The 17128-nt window shown below is 40.5% G+C and overlaps 1 protein-coding gene across 1 annotated transcript in view; it reads right to left on the bottom strand.

Moving 5' to 3' along the window:
- SUPT16H (SPT16 homolog, facilitates chromatin remodeling subunit) overlaps positions 1–17115 on the bottom strand; it is a 33441-nt gene extending 16326 nt beyond the window's left edge. Inside the window, exons 1-6 of the mRNA XM_019935150.3 lie at positions 16845–17115; positions 4131–4223; positions 2930–3100; positions 2128–2280; positions 1422–1568; positions 866–1017 (exon numbers count right to left, since the gene is read on the bottom strand). Coding sequence (XP_019790709.1) covers positions 866–1017; positions 1422–1568; positions 2128–2280; positions 2930–3100; positions 4131–4223; positions 16845–16910 — 782 coding nt within the window. The 5' untranslated portion in view covers positions 16911–17115. The remainder of the gene's footprint in view (positions 1–865; positions 1018–1421; positions 1569–2127; positions 2281–2929; positions 3101–4130; positions 4224–16844) is intronic.
- Positions 17116–17128: the final 13 nt, after the last annotated feature.

The following is a 17128-nucleotide window of genomic DNA, read 5'->3' as shown; positions in this document are numbered from 1 at the left end:
CCATCCAGGGTGTGTGGGCTCTGTAGCTGTGGCGCACGGAGTCCAGAGCACTGGGCTCTGTAGTTGCAGCACTCCAGCTCTTTCATTGAGGCGCGCGAGCTCAGTAGCTGTAGTGCGTGGGCTTAGTTGCCCCGCGGCTTGTGGGATCTTAGTTCCCCAACCAGGGATTGAACCCACATCACCTGCATTGGAAGGCAGATTCTTTACCACTGGACCACCAGAGAAGTCCCCTCTTTACAGTATTTTTTAAAAATCAGAAGGGGAATTACATTACGATATATCTAATAAGATTTTTTTTCAACATTTTGCATTTTTCTCGGCATTTTAAATCATCTGGAAAATGCTTACAATCAAATACTCAAGTAAGAAATGAGTAACTGTGAAATAAAATAAAAATATGCATAGAATAAGACAAGAAGATAATGTAAAAAGCAGGCTAATGATCATTCTTTCTCCTCCTACTTTTTTTTTTTTTAATAAATTCATTTTATTTATTTATTTGGCTGCGTTGGGTCTTCGTTTCTGTGTGAGGGCTTTCTCTGGTTGCAGCGAGCAGGGGCCACTCTTCATCGCGGTGCGCGGGCCTCTCACTGTCGCGGCCTCTCCTGTTGCAGAGCACAGGCTCCAGATGCACAGGCTCAGTAGCTGTGGCTCATGGGCCCAGTTGCTCCGCGGCATGTGGGATCTTCCCAGACCAGGGCTTGAACCCGTGTCCCCTGCATTAGCAGGCAGATTCTCAACCACTGTGCCACCAGGGAAGCCCCTCCTCCTACTTTTTTGAATTCCAGAATGAGTCCAAGAAAAAAAACAGGCCAAAGGCTGAAATGCTCTGGTTGTTGTTATATTTTGAAATTCTCCTACTTACCTCACCACACTGAACTTGAGGTTATAGTTGCCACCACTCTGAATGATAGGAGGGTAACACATTTCCACAGTAGAAGGGTCTGCCCCGGCTAGGTATTTTTTCTCTTCTATGGCCTTTTCCACAGACTCAGCCAGTTTGCTGTGTCGAACTTTCTGTAAGTATATCCAGAAATAAAACAATACTTACTAGAGAGTGGCAGAGGGGTGTTGGGTTTTTGGATATCACCATTTGAAGATAACATATATCCTGATATCATATAGGATGCTATAGAAGTCTTACGAAGTGGTTTATGCACCACTTAACATACTGGTGTACATGTAAAGCAAATTTAGAGAATATGTGGAATTCACAGCTATTCAAGGAATTCTCAAGTGAAATACTGGGTAACCTCCAGAAACTACAGTGCAGGTTTATAGTTATTTTGAAAGAGAGCTGGCACAATTACACACCAACTTATGTATCAAAGGAAGGCGAACACACACCAAAAAACGCCGCATGGGAGAGACTTACTTCTGCTTCATTAAAACAGTAAAAAGACGCCCCCCTCCCTTTTCACCTCATCTGCATCGACTATTTCCATGACTCTTTCCTTGAAGAATTTGTTGAAGACCTCAGAGGTGATGCTGGCTGCTTTCTTCATTAGATTGAGCTCTCCATCCTCCTTTACAGCAATGGTATAGGCCACAACTGCACTGATGTCTATCTGCAATCAAAGCGATAAACAGTTTCTAACATGCAGATGCGGAATTGCTAAAGAAATATCTCTCCCCCAAGTCAAATATTATCAGTGATGATATCTGGTTATTTAACAGCAAACTACTCATCAGCAGTCTGCAGAATATCTAAATCTCCTCTTCTTGGATTGAATAAACATCTGAAAGAGCTCTTTACCAGGTCACTGGTGTATTCTAAGAGGCATTAAACTAATGTATCATTTAAAATGTAAATATAAATGCCTCTCTCTTGAGGTTTCCATAAAGGCTGAAGGAAGGCAGACAGGAAAGAAAAGAAAAAAACAAAATTTTTTTTGGACAAGAGATTTTCCTCAGTTTCCCTCTGAAGTACCTGAACTCTCTCCTGAATGCCTCATTCCTAACTGGAAAGAAAACTGCCTTACTGCTCAGCCGAAGGGAATGAAAAATGGAAATGTGAATGAATATATAGCTTTCCCAAAACAAATTCTCTGCATTATCTGTTATGGAAGCTCCTCACAATTTTTTCTTCTCAACTCTCAATGTGCCTATTTCCAAGAGTATTCTTACTTTGTCAAAGCCCTCTTTGTTGAGGCAGTCATTCCAGCTCTTCATGAACTCTCCTGGGAATTTGTCTTTGCTGAACACGCCAATCTTCTTGCCATTCTTGCTTTCTTTAATGGCTTCAATCATTTTATCAAAGCTGCTCTTATTACTTTCATTCTATCAGTGCCACAGGGAAGAAAAGGGGTTCAATTTCAGAATTAGACATCTATGTTCTACTAGTACTAGGCAGAGAATATTCTAAACTACAGAAAGAATAAATTCTATTTCCCCTTCTACTACCTACTTCTTTAGGGCAGACTATAACACACCAAAAGGTAACGCAAAATTTCTTTCAATATCTTTATATGCTTAAGTGAAGTACCATATAAGCGGAGAAGGCTATTCTTTTTCTTCAGGAACAGCTAAGAAACTCAAATACAAAGGTGAACAACATTTTGAGAAGAAATCTTCTCAGAAGAGAAGTGGGCAGTATAACAAAAAAGAGTACATTTGATAAAAACTGGAAATGAGGTATGCCTCATTTTCCTTAAGGATATTTAAAAGCTATTTGTTCTAATTAAGGCACTCAGATTAAAACAAACAAGTTGACAGTGTCAAGAATGGATAAAGTTAGTGTTCACCAGAATTTCATAACCCATTTGTCTTACTGCAGAACTGACAGGACTACTGAACTCTTTTCTTCCTGACTAACAAATGACAGTCAGCTAAATCTTCCCCTGTATTTTTTAAATTCCTAGAAGGCTTTTCTGTTTATCACTTTTAAACATTCTTTCACATTTATGACACCTTCTTTATTAGTTCTGACCTTTTCTCGTATGAGCAGTGTGATGGCAGGGGCTCCATTAGCATTCTCATTGCCCTTAGTGTTAGCAATCTGTTTCAAGAACTCCACTTTTTTCTTGCTGGCCATAAAGATGATTTTGTCATCACAGAAGACCATGATAGTATCAGTTAGTTCATAACCAAAGAGCCATGTCTATGGGAAAAGACAACGGTGTGTACAGATACAAAAAAATTAATGTACTTACACAGAAATATTTATAAATTAAGGTATCTGGAATTAACTTCCAAATAATCATGGAATGGGGAACCTGGATGTAGATTCAAATGAAATGAGATTGGTCAGGAGTTGACAATTTATTGGATAATGGGTACACAGGAGGAGTTCAATGTATTCTTTTATCTACTTTTATTTGTTTGAAACATTCCATAATAAAGACCATCAAATCGTCTGGATAATTTGTGTTTATAGGAAGTATATTACTGTTTAGTAGGACAGAAATGCATAAAACAAGAGACAGAGAAGCACCTCAGGGAACTGTGCATTCTAGCTCCCCAAAGATTGTTAGTTGCCTACCAATTACTCATATCTTCTCTCTCAAAGAGACTCATGACCTTTAGCTGGGCAAAATGCTCAGCACAAAGACCCTATTTCCCATCCTTTCTTGCAGCTAAGCATGACCATTAGATTAAATTTGGGCCATTAAGTTATAAGTAGAAGTATTCTGTGGGACTTCAAGAAAGTCTCTTTAAAAAAGGAGGGAGGGTCTCCCATTTTATTCCCTCTCTCCATTCTTTTTGCTCAGAATGCAGATATAAGGGTGAAGCTGCAGCAAATTTTGCAAAATGAGCACAAGAGCTATACTCTATGGATGGCAGAGTAGAGACCGGGAAAAAACCTGGGTCCCTGAAGACTATCTAAGAGAAAAAGAAATATTTTTTTTAACCCACTGTTATTTAGATTTTTCTGTTATTTAAAGTTAAATCCATCCTAATTTATATACTTCTCTTCCTTTTTCCTTATGTTCTAAATCAGTGCTGTTCACTGAACTTTTTGTGACAGAAATATTCTGTATGTCCTCTGTCTATCATGATAGCCACTACTGAGTACTTGAGACTTAGGACTGAGAAGCTAAAACTTTAATGTGGCTAGTGGCTACGATACTGAACAGTCTAGTAGCTGATTCAATGACTCTCAGGGCTAAACACAGCTGTAAATTTCTCACCTGTAACGCAGTTGATTTGGCATAAACGATTTCTTCATCAACACCCACTGATACAACAATGGCATCAACGTTGGCATACTCATCTTCTCCTTTCTGAAAAGTAGAGTAATTTGTTCATTTTCTTTCACACTAGCAAAATAGGAATACAAACTTCAGTATTTACCCAAGATATGTGTAATTTTTTCCTAACAGAAATTCTAAGTTTAAGGTACATGTTTGCCTGGCAACCTCACAGCCATCACTTACTCTATTTTTATTTGTTTGTTTGTTTGTTTGCGGTACGTGGGCCTCTCACTGTTGTGGCCTCTCCCGTTGCGGAGCACAGGCTCCAGACACACAGGCTCAGCGGCCATGGCTCATGGGCCCAGCCGCTCCGCGGCATGTGGGATCTTCCCGGACCGGGGCACGAACCCGTGTCCCCTGCATCAGCAGGCGGACTCTCAACCACTGCGCCACCAGGGAAACACTACTCTATTTTTAAAACAGCTTTCTGAGACAGAATTCACATACAATTCACCCACTTTAAGTGTACTGTTCAGTGGTTTTCCGTGTATTTAGTTATGCAGCTATCACAAATTTTAGAACATTTTCATCCTCCCCCAAAAAATCCATTAGCAATAATTATCCATCTCCCCCCAGCCCTAGGCAACCACTAATCTCATTTGTCCCTAAGGGTTTGTCTATTCTGGGCATTTCATATAAATGGAATCATAATATGTGGCGTTTGTGTCTGGCTTCTTTCACTTAACATGCTTTCAAGGTTCATCTATGTTGTAGTATGTATCATACCACATTCCTTTTTATTGCTGAGTAACATTCCATTATGTGGATATACCACATTGTATCCATTCATCAATTGTTTGATATATGGGTTGTTTCCATCTTTTGGCTACTATGAATAATGCTGCTATAAACATTCACGGAAGTTTCTGTGTGCACATATTTCTCTTGAGTATATATCTAGGTGAGGGATTGCTCGTTATATGGTAACTCTATGTTTAACTTTTTTTTTTCTTTTTCTTTTTTTTTTGCGGTACGCGGGCCTCCCATTGTTGTGGCCTCTCCCGTTGCGGAGCACAGGCTCCGGACGCGCAGGCTCAGCGGCCATGGCTCACGGGCCCAGCCACCCCGCGGCATGTGGGATCCTCCCGGACCGAGGCACGAACCCACGTCCCCTGCATCGGCAGGCGGACTCTCAACCACTGCGCCACCAGGGAAGCCCTAAGTTTAACTTTTTGAGGAAACACCAGACTGTCTTCTAAAGTGCCTGCACTATTTTACATTCCCAATAGTAACGTATGAGGGTTCCACTTTCTCCACATGCTGACCAACACTTGTTATCTTTTTTATTATTTTATTGTTTATATAGCCACCCAATGGGTATGAAGCAGTATCTCACTGTAGTTTTGATTTGCATTTGCCTAATGGCTAATGATGTTGACTGAGTCCCCATTCACATGATTCCTGATGAGCTGTATACCCTTTCTGGAGAAGTGTGTATTCAGATCCTTCGCCCATTCTGTAACTGGGTTACTGCTTTATTACTAAGCTTTAAGAGTTATTTTTATGTTCTAGATATAAGTCTCTTACCAGATATGATCTGCATTATTTTCTCCCATTCAGTGGGTTTTCTTTCACTTTCGTAATGATGTTGTCCTTTGAAGCACAAAAGATTTTAATTTTAAAGAAGTCCAAATTCTTTTCTTGTGCTTTTGATGTCATATCTAAGATGGCTTTGCCTAACGCAAGGACATGAAGATTTACCTATGCTTTCTTCGACAACAGTTTTATACTTTTAGCTCTTATATTTAGATCTAGGACTCATTTTTGAGTAAATTTTTGTGTATGGTGTGAGGAAGGGGCCTAACTTCATTATTTCGCATGCAGATAACCATTTGTTCCAGCACCAAGGCAGTGGCACCAAACTATGTTCTTCACTATCACACTCATAGGAAACAAATCCAGTTTCACTAAAAAATGTCCTTGACACAGTAAAAATGATTAATATTATGAAATCCTAACCCTTGAGTATATGTCTTTTTAATATTCTGTGTAAACAAATGGGAAGTACACACAAAGCATTTCTGTGTGCAAACTGAAGTATGATGGTTGTCTCAAGGAAAAGCACTTGTATAATTACTTGAGTAACAAACTGAACTAGCCATTTAAACAGAGTTGGGCATCTGGCATACATTTCCTTGAAAATGAATTAAGTGAGCCTATCACTTCAAGGAAAACAAATGACAAACATGTTGTCAATGATGAAATTCGAGTTTTCAAGCAAAAATCAAAATTTTGACAAACTTGTACCCACCATTGTGAACTTGACAGCTTCTCTACTTACTCAAGACTTTTCTGATATCGGTGGTGATATTAACATACACGATTCTCCAATATCATAAAATGAAATGTGTACATTTACCAGATCTGTACAACTGAGGGAACCAATATTTTCCAAATAAGCAACGCTTGTTACAAAATCATCCATGGGTAAAGGATCAAAGGTGCAAGACAGACCCATAACTTGAGTATGAAAAGTTCACTGCTGTGGTTTTAGATTCCACATTACAACTAACTTTCAAGAGATTACCACTTCCAGACTTTTAGTGTAGTAGTAACAAAGAATATCCATAATTATCTGAAAAGATTATTAAAATTTCTCCCTTTTCCAGCTTCATGTATGTTTGAAGCTAAATTTCTTTAGGTACTTGATACAACCCATACAAAGAAATGCTTTGTGGGGACCTGAATAATTTAAGAATGTAAAGGGGTCCTGATATCAAAGAGTTTGAGAACCACTGTGTTATGATTCCTACAACATATATTAACACTAACTCTGGCATCAAATATTCTCTCCTCCCCCAAATTTTGCTACATGCATTCCAACTATGGGATTTTGTGGCACTAGAATTACTAGTACCTTGATAACCTCCCAAAATTAGCAACAGGTATTCCCTTATATTTAATGCTTACGTGTTCTGGCTACTGACATATATTTCCTAAACATCTGTCTACAAAAAACACCACTGAAACTAACCAAAAAGTCCCTTTTAGTATTTTTTGATACTTGAAATCTTGGTTGAGTCAAAATTTTTTAGCAAAAAAAAGACGTACGAAAATTCAAACTACACAGTAATAAATTTTTTATAAGTATATGAAGAGGGACTTCCCTGGTGGCACAGTGGTTAAGCATCTGCCTGCCAATGCAGGGGACACGGGTTCGATCCCTGGTCTGGGAAGATCCCACATGCCATGGAGCAGCTAAGCCCGTGCGCCACAACCACTGAAGCTGCGCACCTAGAGCCCATGATCCGCAACAAGAGAAGCCACCGCAATGAGAAGTCTGCGCACCACAACGAAGAGCAGCCCCCGCTCACGGCAACTAGAGAAAGCCCACACACAGCAACGAAGACCCAATGCAGCCAAAAAAATATATATAATATAATTATGTAACTTAATCATTAATAATATGGGAAAACCATATAAAGGGATCTCAATATAATTGAAAATAGGGAGAGAGAAAAAAAGACCCATGTAGTCAGCTTTTTTATGAAGATAGGGGAAACAAATCCATCAAAATCTCCAGGATTTCAATGAATATAAAATGCCTGGTTTTCCACTGCCCATCAAAAAGGTAAGAGGATGAATCCTAATTTCTCTTGGAACCCATGTGCTTTGACCATTTCATTCTTGATTCTTTACAAACACCAGTGGGCTCTAACATCAGAAAAAATAAATAACAGCAGAATATCTAAAGATAATAAATTTAAATAAAATTTCTCTTACAATGTGATTCAATGAAAAGGATTACAAGTAAAGCCAAACATTTTCACAGCAAAATCTGGGGCACTACTTTGTATTTTCAAACCTTATGAGGAGTACGAATGCCTTATACAGGTTACATCTGCAAACAGTCTTCTGAAACTGTGGGAGATTTTTAATAATCTGCTTGTAAAACTTATATGATAAGTTACCAAAGTAACATTATAATAAAGTTATATATAATACTAAAATATTTTCAGATTAACTTGTGTCTGGAATTTGTTCTAAAATACTGGAGTGGGGGTGGGGGGCTGGCAAAAAGAAAGAGAAGCCACAAGACTGGCAGCCACTGCCCCAGGGCCAGGCCTACAGTCAGCTCCAGGTGCTGGCTGTTAGAGGCAGCTGGGGCTCAACCCTGCTGCTTAACCGGCTCCAGATTCCCGTGTGACCTCTTCTGCTGGGGAGGTCTTTAGGACTCAGACTTGAGCCCCTGTCAAATCTGGACTTTCTAGATGAACCATTTTGCAGCAGTGACCCCTGGTGTGCAGACTCTCAACATCCACCAAACCCTTTCTGTCTCCAAAGCCTGCCACTTTCCAGTCTGTCTGGTCCACTTAACACTCAAGTGTTGCTGAAACAGGTGTTTCAGATGGGAACAGTATTTACTGAGAAAGCACTTTCTGTATGTAATCTACAATAAAACTTTAACTGTAGTATGCATCATCACATTCAAAACCCCAAATCAAGACCTCATTTGTTTATTTTTGCTTTTATTTCCTTTACTTTAGGAGACAGATCCAAAAAAAGTATTTGCTATGATTTATGTCAAACAGTGTTCTGCCTGTGTTTCTTCTGCATTTCAGTCTTTAATAATAATGGGAAACACAGTAGTTACTGTGGGCTAGGCACTATTCTAAGTACCTTATACACATTAGCTCATTTAATTCTCACAGCAACACTTATAGATGTGAAGATGGAGGAGACTGGAGCACAGAGAGGTTGGGTCACGATAAGTGGTGGGGTCATGGATTCAAGCCCAGGCAGTCTGGCTTCAGAGTGAGCCCTTACCCAGTAGGCATATATGGGGTGGTGCAGTGGTTAAGAATCCGCCTGCCAGTTCAGGGGACACAGGTTCAATTCCCGGTCTGGGAAGATCCCACATGCCGCGGAGCAACTAGGCCCGTGCACTACAACTACTGAAGCCCATGCGCCTAGAGTCCGTGCTCTGCAATGAGAGAAGCCACCGCAATGAGAAGCCCAGGCACTGAAATAAAGAGTAGCCCCCGCTCGCCTCAACTAGAGAAAGCCCGCGCGCAGCAACAAAGACCCAACGCAGCCAAAAAGAAAAAAAGATATATGCACCCCAATGTCCATTGCAGCACTATTTACAATAGCCACGATATGGAAGCAACCTAAGTGTCCATCAACAGATGAATGGATAAAGATGTGGGGCGTACGTGTACACAAACACACACACACACACACACACACACACACACACACAGAGGAATATTTCACTCAGCCATAAAAAAGAATGAAATTTTTCCATCTCCAACAACATGGATGGACTTAGAAGGTATTATGCTTAGGGGAAAAATTCAGAGAAATAAAAATACTGTATGATATAACATATGCGAAAGCTAAAAAACAAACTAGTGACTATAACGAAACAGACTCACAGATATTGAAAACAAACTAGTGGTTACCAGTGGGGAGGGACAAAATAGGGGTAAGCGGTTAAGACGTGCAAACTACTATGTATAAAATAAACAAACTATAAGGACATATTGTATAGCACAGGGAATACAGCCGATCTTTTATGACTATAAATGGAATAATATAACTTTTAAAAATATAACCTAAAAAAAACTACAATTTAATAATATCAATTGTGCTTACATTATCTTTATTTTTTAACAGCAATTTTTTATTTTTTGGTAAGTGACACAACTGTCCACTTACAGTGATATAAAGTATATTCTCTGGATGTATTAAGGTTAAAGAATTTTTTGGAAGATGAAAAGACGACAGAGAGTGGCAAATGACTAAGTGCCTGACAAGCATTCTCAGCCGGAAGATACTGATGTTAAGTGTGTGTATGTCATAGAGCCCTAATGGGCTCAGGGCTCGGGAGGCACCAAGTATTAGAGAAGGGGAAAGGGACATATTGAACACGGATAAGTTCAGAGCTAAGAACAGAAGGTCTGGTCAGCAAGCTTAAGTCCCCAGTTCTCGGAAGCCCTGAGACAACTCCTAATCCTTCCTCAAAGAGACTTAATTTATTCTCTGGAGAAAGGAGCTCAAAAAGGCTCTAGATACTAGGCCCAGCAGAAGGTAAGTACTAAATGCTGAGGAACTAAATGAAAATCTGTTTTCTGAATGACAACAACTGCCCCAAAGACAAGAATCAGAGGACTTTTCTTTGAGCATCACTGAATTCAGAGAAAATACTTCAGATACTGTCAGTACCTGGGGGTTCTCCATGGAACAAGCTAACCTATTCACTCTATCGTAACCCCTCTCTACTAGTTGAGAGACCCTATTCAAGCAGAGCTTCCCACCAGTTTCTTATTACCTTATTCTTAATACAAATGGGTAGCCAAGCCTCATTTTGATTTTTGTGAAGTGTCCTTCATGTAAGAGGGAAAGCAAAGAAATCCAGAGGAAACAGGCATGGCCGAGGACAGAAAATAAAAATCAAATAAAACATCCCCTATAAGAGAAATAAATATAGTACATCCATGAAACGAGAAAAGAATAGGGGATAAAAAAGAACTTAGAAAAAAAAATTCAATAAAAAGTGGTAAAATAAAGTTAAGAAACAGTATCTGGAAGTAGAAGATAAAGAGACAGGAAATGAAATGGAAAGATAATAAATTTAAGCCAAAAGGTCTAAACCTTACCAAATCGGAATTTCAGGGGGAAAATAAACCAGATCACTGAGGAAACGGGGAGAAAATGATCAATGAATGCAAAATTCCAGCACTGACGGATGTGAGTCTTGAGACTAAAATGGCCCCCCACTTCCCAACTCAATGCAAAGGGGGTTGGGGGGGAAGACTCATACCAGGGCAGTGAAATTTCAAAACACAAGGAATAAAGAGATGTTTTACAGAGAACAATAGGCCACATATATTGGAACAGGAAATAGAATCACATCAGCCTTCTTCTCAAATGTAAGACTGAAAGCTTGAAGGCTGACAAATAGCTTCAAAATTCTGGGCAGAACTCTCAGAGATTTTCAATCTTGAATTTTATACCCACTGAACTATATTATTAACCAAAAGTGGAGACAGAATAAAACTTTTTAAGACACATAAGGGCTCAAGAAACATCTATTCTCTGTATTCTTTCCTAAGAAGCTCTTAGAGAAATGCTCTAACAAAACAAAGGAAAAAAAATCAAGACATGGACTGTAGGATACAGGGGACACTGGAAAGTTCCAAGTTTCAACAGGCCTAGAGAGCAACCCGTACAGATAGAGCAGAATAATGTAAGGCTGAGTGGGTGGGTGGGTGGGTGTTGGCGGTATTTAAAAAACAAACACAGAATTAATAGAATATCTGATGAGTGTGAAAATTTTAGGATAAAAAATTGATGAGATTATGACAGATCTGCAGGAAAAAAATTAGGGCTAGAGACATTTAAAAGAGGAGAGAAATTGAAGTAATCATTAATGCCATGAAAAATGAAAAACTGCAGAGAAAAGGAAAGGTAATTAATTGTATTCTACTGCTTCGCCCAGCAGTGAAAATAGTTGCAAGAGCATAACAATGTAAACTGACTGAGTTTACTAAAACTTTTTGGGGAAAAAAACTTATCAAGAGGGATGGATATGTGATAAAGCAAGTATGATAAAATATTAATTGTGTAAACTAGGTGGGGGTACATGGGTTCTTACTGGAAATTTCTTTTATTTTTCTGTATGTTGAAATTTTTCCTAACTGTGTCAAGAAGAAAATTTACAGGAAGTGTCAGGAGGCAGGGAAGCTGGAATGAATATGATGGTATAAGACAGTTAAATTTCAATCCTAATCTATCAAAAGTTAATATCTACAACTGATAAATCAAGAAATAGCAGTATATAGATATTACTTCAAAATATGAAAGAAAGTGAAGAACTGGAAAGTGGGTGCTTCTGGGGCAGGTGACTGTTTTTTGTTAAGGCTGTTAGAACTATTTGGTTTTTTAAAACCTATGTATGGGGCTTCCCTGGTGGCGCAGTGGTTGAGAGTCCACCTGCTGATGCAGGGGACATGGGTTCGTGCCCCGGTCCGGAAAAATCCCACATGCCGTGGAGCGGCTGGGCCCGTAAGCCATGGCCGCTGGCCCTGTGCGTCCGGAGCCTGTGCTCTGCAATGGGAGAGGCCACAGCAGTGAGAGGTCCGTATACCCGCCCCCCACCCACCCCCCAAAAAAAGAAAACCTATGTATGTATTACTTGATTAAAACTGATTTTTTAAAGTGCAAGGTAAATAATGTAAGTGCTAAGGAATCGGCAAAAATTGTGAAGGTGGTATTGGAATGATAAAAAGTTGGGGAAATACTGCAGCAGAGGAACAACTATCTTCCTTTGAACCAAAGGGGTACTGTGTTAAAACACGAAACATTTGTGAAGTCTCTAGTTATAGCTAAGACACCGATCTAATTCATCACCCAAACTGAGACGATTTTGAGAATAAAAAAGTATGCCATTAATTACATATGTACAACAGGTGAACAGTTTCAGGAAAGGCAGGACTTATGATCACCCTGAGTACAGTCTCTATAAAAATCTCTTCAAACCAAGAAAGGAATGCATGAGAGTTCAGAAATCAAGTTACCATCATTCACTGAGTGCCTACTACACGCCAGGCACTGCACTTGGTAACAGTGATAAAAAATAAATAAAAATTTGAGTAAGCAAGAATAAATGAATCCTAACCTGCCCAGGCATTTACTTCCATCTAGCCTTCCTCTTCACTCAAGAAACCAAGAAACTTCACTCAAGAAACCTTTCTCTAGCTCACGCCAGAGATAAATGAGCCATAATGAACTGAGATGGGTAGAAGCAAGCCGTTACCTGTTGAAAGTAGTATGGAAATTGCCCATATTTTAAAGAACCTTCCTAAGCCACAAAAGATTACTGCCTAGTCTTAGAGAGCAATCCAGAACAAGAAACTTGTCCACAACAAAAATCAGCAAAGAGCCAGAAATTGCCACTCAAGAGAAACACTGACACTATAGGTTATTAGTTTTCTCCACAGGCACAAACTTCCTTTTTGAGGCTGGAGCCACTCACTCCTCAGTCCTGACCAGTAGTGCAGCACCATATGAATGAATGCAATGGATCAGCATTCCTTTTGAAAACAGCTGCTATTCTGATTTTTTAGGAACTCTTTTGGGTTAAAAGGCAGATGACTGAAGTCAAGGTTCACACACACAGCAGGATGTCCTAATAGGTAGGTCTCAAATGAGTTATAGGTGTGCATGGATACAGTATTCCCTCAGCTCTCAAAGCAGCTGGGACCCCAGGATGGTGGGTAACCTACCCCCCTTGTACCCTATGCAGTAGTAATTCTATCACTTGGTTAAAAACAATCACAATCATGAAAAGGCTGGGAAGCCCTGAATATGGACCCTGTAAGTATAAGAAGACAGAGGAGAAGCCCCCAGCTGACGCTCATGATCCAATACCATCACCTGGGGTTCTCTAAAGCAGAACAGACAGGTGCTGCAAACCCTTTCCGCTCGGAGCAGTTCTCATTTAAAAAAATGACAGGCGGGCTTCCCTGGTGGCGCAGTGGTTAAGAATCCTCCTGCCAATGCAGTGGACAAGGGTTCAAGCCCTGGTCCGGGCAGATCCCACATGCCGCGGAGCAACTAAGCCCGTGCGCCCCAACTACTGAGCCTGCGCTCTAGAGCCCGAGCCACAACTACTGAAGCCTGCACGCCTAAAGCCCATGCTCCGCAACAAGAGAAGCCAGTGCGATGAGAAGCCCGCGCACCACAACGAAGAGTAGCCCCCGCTCGCCGCAACTAGGGAAAGCACGCAGGCAGCAAGGAAGACCCATCGCAGCCAAAAATAAATTTAATTAATTAATTAATTTTAAAAAAATGAGAGGCAGGACTAGACTAGACTCAAACATCCAGAAAGAGTCATAAATAATAAGTTTTAGTCACTACGGAGGTCTCCTGTTTCATTTCTGGCTGAGCCCATTTTCTTATCCTTAAAATGACACTATTTACTCAGGTATAACGTTTAATGCTTTAGAAATTTCTACTCAAACAGAAATGTGTGCTACTGCAACTGTTTGGGGGATGTAAGTCATGAAAATTGTGATTAAGAGATACCTCTTAGTTACAATAGCCTCACAAAATGTACCTTAGCCAAACTCAACTTGCATAGATGAGATTAGGAAACACATTAGCTCCTACTCTTTTAAAAAAAGAAAAAGAAAAAAAAAAGATTGGTAGCCTTTTGGTGCTCTATAACTCTAGGTAGTTGAAGAGCGTTGGAGCTACCACAAGCACCCACACAGTTCTGAGAGATTAATGCTTAAGGGTATCTAAAACTTAAAAGTGGGTGTGGGGACTCTGCTGGTGGTGCAGTGGTTAACAACCCGCCTGCCAATGCAGGGGACACGGGTTCGAGCCCTGATCCGGGAAGATCCCACAAGCCGCGGAGCAACTAAGCCTGTGCACCACAACTACTGAAGCCTGCACGCCTAGAGCCTGCGCTCTGCAACAAGAGAAGCCACTGCAATGAGAAGCCCTTGCACCGCAACCAAGAGTAGCCCCCCCTTCCCGCAACTAGAGAACGCCTGCACGCAGCAACAAAAACCCAAAGCAGTCAAATAAATAAATAATAATTAAAAGTGGCTGTGGAGCCCAAACTAATCTTTTAGTTAATTTTTGTCATAACAGATTTCTTTGCAGATGGGAGCTGACAACACAAGGCTTGGAATTCATATAGTTAACTTCTAGTTATTCTCATTTCAATGCCAGTTTTCTTATTCAAAAAAAAATAGTGTAGAAAAACAAACATAGCTTGCACCTGTACATTTCACTATTTTCCTGCTGCAGCTAAGAGGATAAGCAACCAGAACTTATCCCAGAAAACTATGATCTTTGGTTAAGCAGATCAGAATCAAAGTACTGCAACCTGGAACGACAATGCATAAAGAAATTCTACAGGTGGGTTCTAGGCATAGTTGTTAAAATTTAGTTATAAAAAAGCAGAAAGTCTTTTTAAATAAGATTTTTCATAATGATACACCACAAATTTTGCTAATGAGTACATTTTTGTATTGATTTGGCTTGTAACTTTGTAACACCAAGATCTTATTAAAGTCTAACATGCTCCTTTCAAATGACAGGAGGGCCAAGATAAATTTTAATGATTTTTGAGAAGCAAACAAAAAAATGGGGGCCAATAACTTTCATGGATTTAAAAACTGTCATTTGACATTAAGTTTGCCAATCTGTCTCCAGGCCTCAAGCTTTTCCTAGTTTCACGCTTTGCATTCACTTATCATGTAGAGGAGCTTTGAGCTCTAAATTAATCTTAGCTTCCATACATGGTCTAGAGAGGATAATTTGATAAACTCTGAATCACTGGGACTAGAAGCAACCACCACAGCAAAGGTGTGTAATTTTGGGATCTATGGGTGGAAGAGAGGGCTTTTGATTATTACTTGTACAATAGTACTTTAGGAAATATCTGGGCATTTAGAAAGAGTTTTTCTAATACGGATCACATTCAAACTTTAAAATGTGACAGTGAGAGAAACTGTAAAAACATCTGGTAGAAATTAACCAATAAAAAATTTTAAAATAAAATTTATGTTTGGCTTTAGCCTAGCATAGAGTCCTTATTTTTGCTTCTCATAAAATGCAAAGAACCCATTTTATTTTCAATTATCTAATGCATTTATGCTCAAAAGATGAAACATGCACGGGTACCTTTAATATGAATGGTAGGGAAATGACCAATTTTAATAGCTTAGTTTTTAGAAGATCAGTTTGAAAGGCAATTTACAATGCTGAAATCAGAACTGATCATTTTTGTCAGGACGCTTTTGAGATTTGAAAGTCTTCATTAGTTTTATCTTCCCTGAATGACAGAGTTCAGAAGCCAGACTTAACCTAGTTAGCTCAGAATGCACCACAGGATGCAATCAAATGTTTGAATTGATAACTTACCAGCATAAAAATAAAATCGTTAACTGGGGACTTTTTCAAGCAGCAAAAATGCCCAATCCCTAAAAGACTGGGTACTGCAACAGCTCTTTTTCTGAACACGTGCCCCGGATACTCAACCAAGGATGAAAACTAATGAGGTTTTAGGCAACACATCGTTTTTTGCATTAACTAAAGCCTGCAGGTTTTCAGCGTTAGGTTTCTGTGTTGCCCGCAGCAGGGCCTAGAACATGAGGCGGTTGCGCGTGAGCAGTATTTCTTTTTTTAACTCCAGCAACAGCCCCGCAAACGATAAACGCCAAGAGCCCGGTTCACATTCTCTTGGACCCTCCATCCATCCTTGACGAAATGGTTGTAATTCTGGCGGGACCTAGGGCGCAACACTGTGGTTCTGGGAGGACAGAGCGAGTGCGTGGGTGTGTGCGAACACTGCAGGAGGGGGCAGCAAGACTTGATCACGGAGTGGGAGGGAAGGATGATGATGCCTCTCCTAGGGCGGGAAGAAACTACGAGAGGTGGTTGTTATGCATGACGGGGGCTGGCACGCAGGGAAGATGGTGGTGGCCGCAGGGCAGGGTGATTGCCGGGGGGATTCCCTGTTACTGGGCGGCGCTCAGAGCCTCCTGCGGTGAATGATCCTGGAGCAACTAAAGCGGCGCGACACTGAACCCGGGAATTCCCGACGGAAAGGGGAAAAAAGGCGCCGAGAAACGGGATTATTATGGGATGGCAAAGGGGGCTCCCTAGGGAAAATTACGGGATCTATCTCACCCTCCAATTGCTGTACAGTCTCTTCACTCGCCGGTAATAAGCGTCTTTGTCCAGAGTTACAGCCATAGCCACAGACGCCGCTCCTCCTCGGGTTCCGAGAATCACGCGAGGTCCCGGCTCAGCCACCCTCTCTCGGCCCTGGAATCCCGCACTCTCCCAGTGACCCGGAAGTATCGACCTCAAAGATGCCCTTTCCGCTTCCGGGTCCCAGCAGCGCTTGGGATTCTTTTATTTTTTTTTTCTTAAATCCTTCCTACGGAGGTTAGGGGGAGGAGAGGATGGAA

The sequence above is a fragment of the Tursiops truncatus genome, chromosome 2, assembly GCF_011762595.2.
Source record: "Tursiops truncatus isolate mTurTru1 chromosome 2, mTurTru1.mat.Y, whole genome shotgun sequence".
NCBI classification, from domain to species: Eukaryota; Metazoa; Chordata; class Mammalia; order Artiodactyla; family Delphinidae; genus Tursiops; species Tursiops truncatus.
The sequence above is the reverse complement of the archived record's forward strand: the minus strand, read 5'-3'. Positions and strand labels throughout refer to the sequence as shown.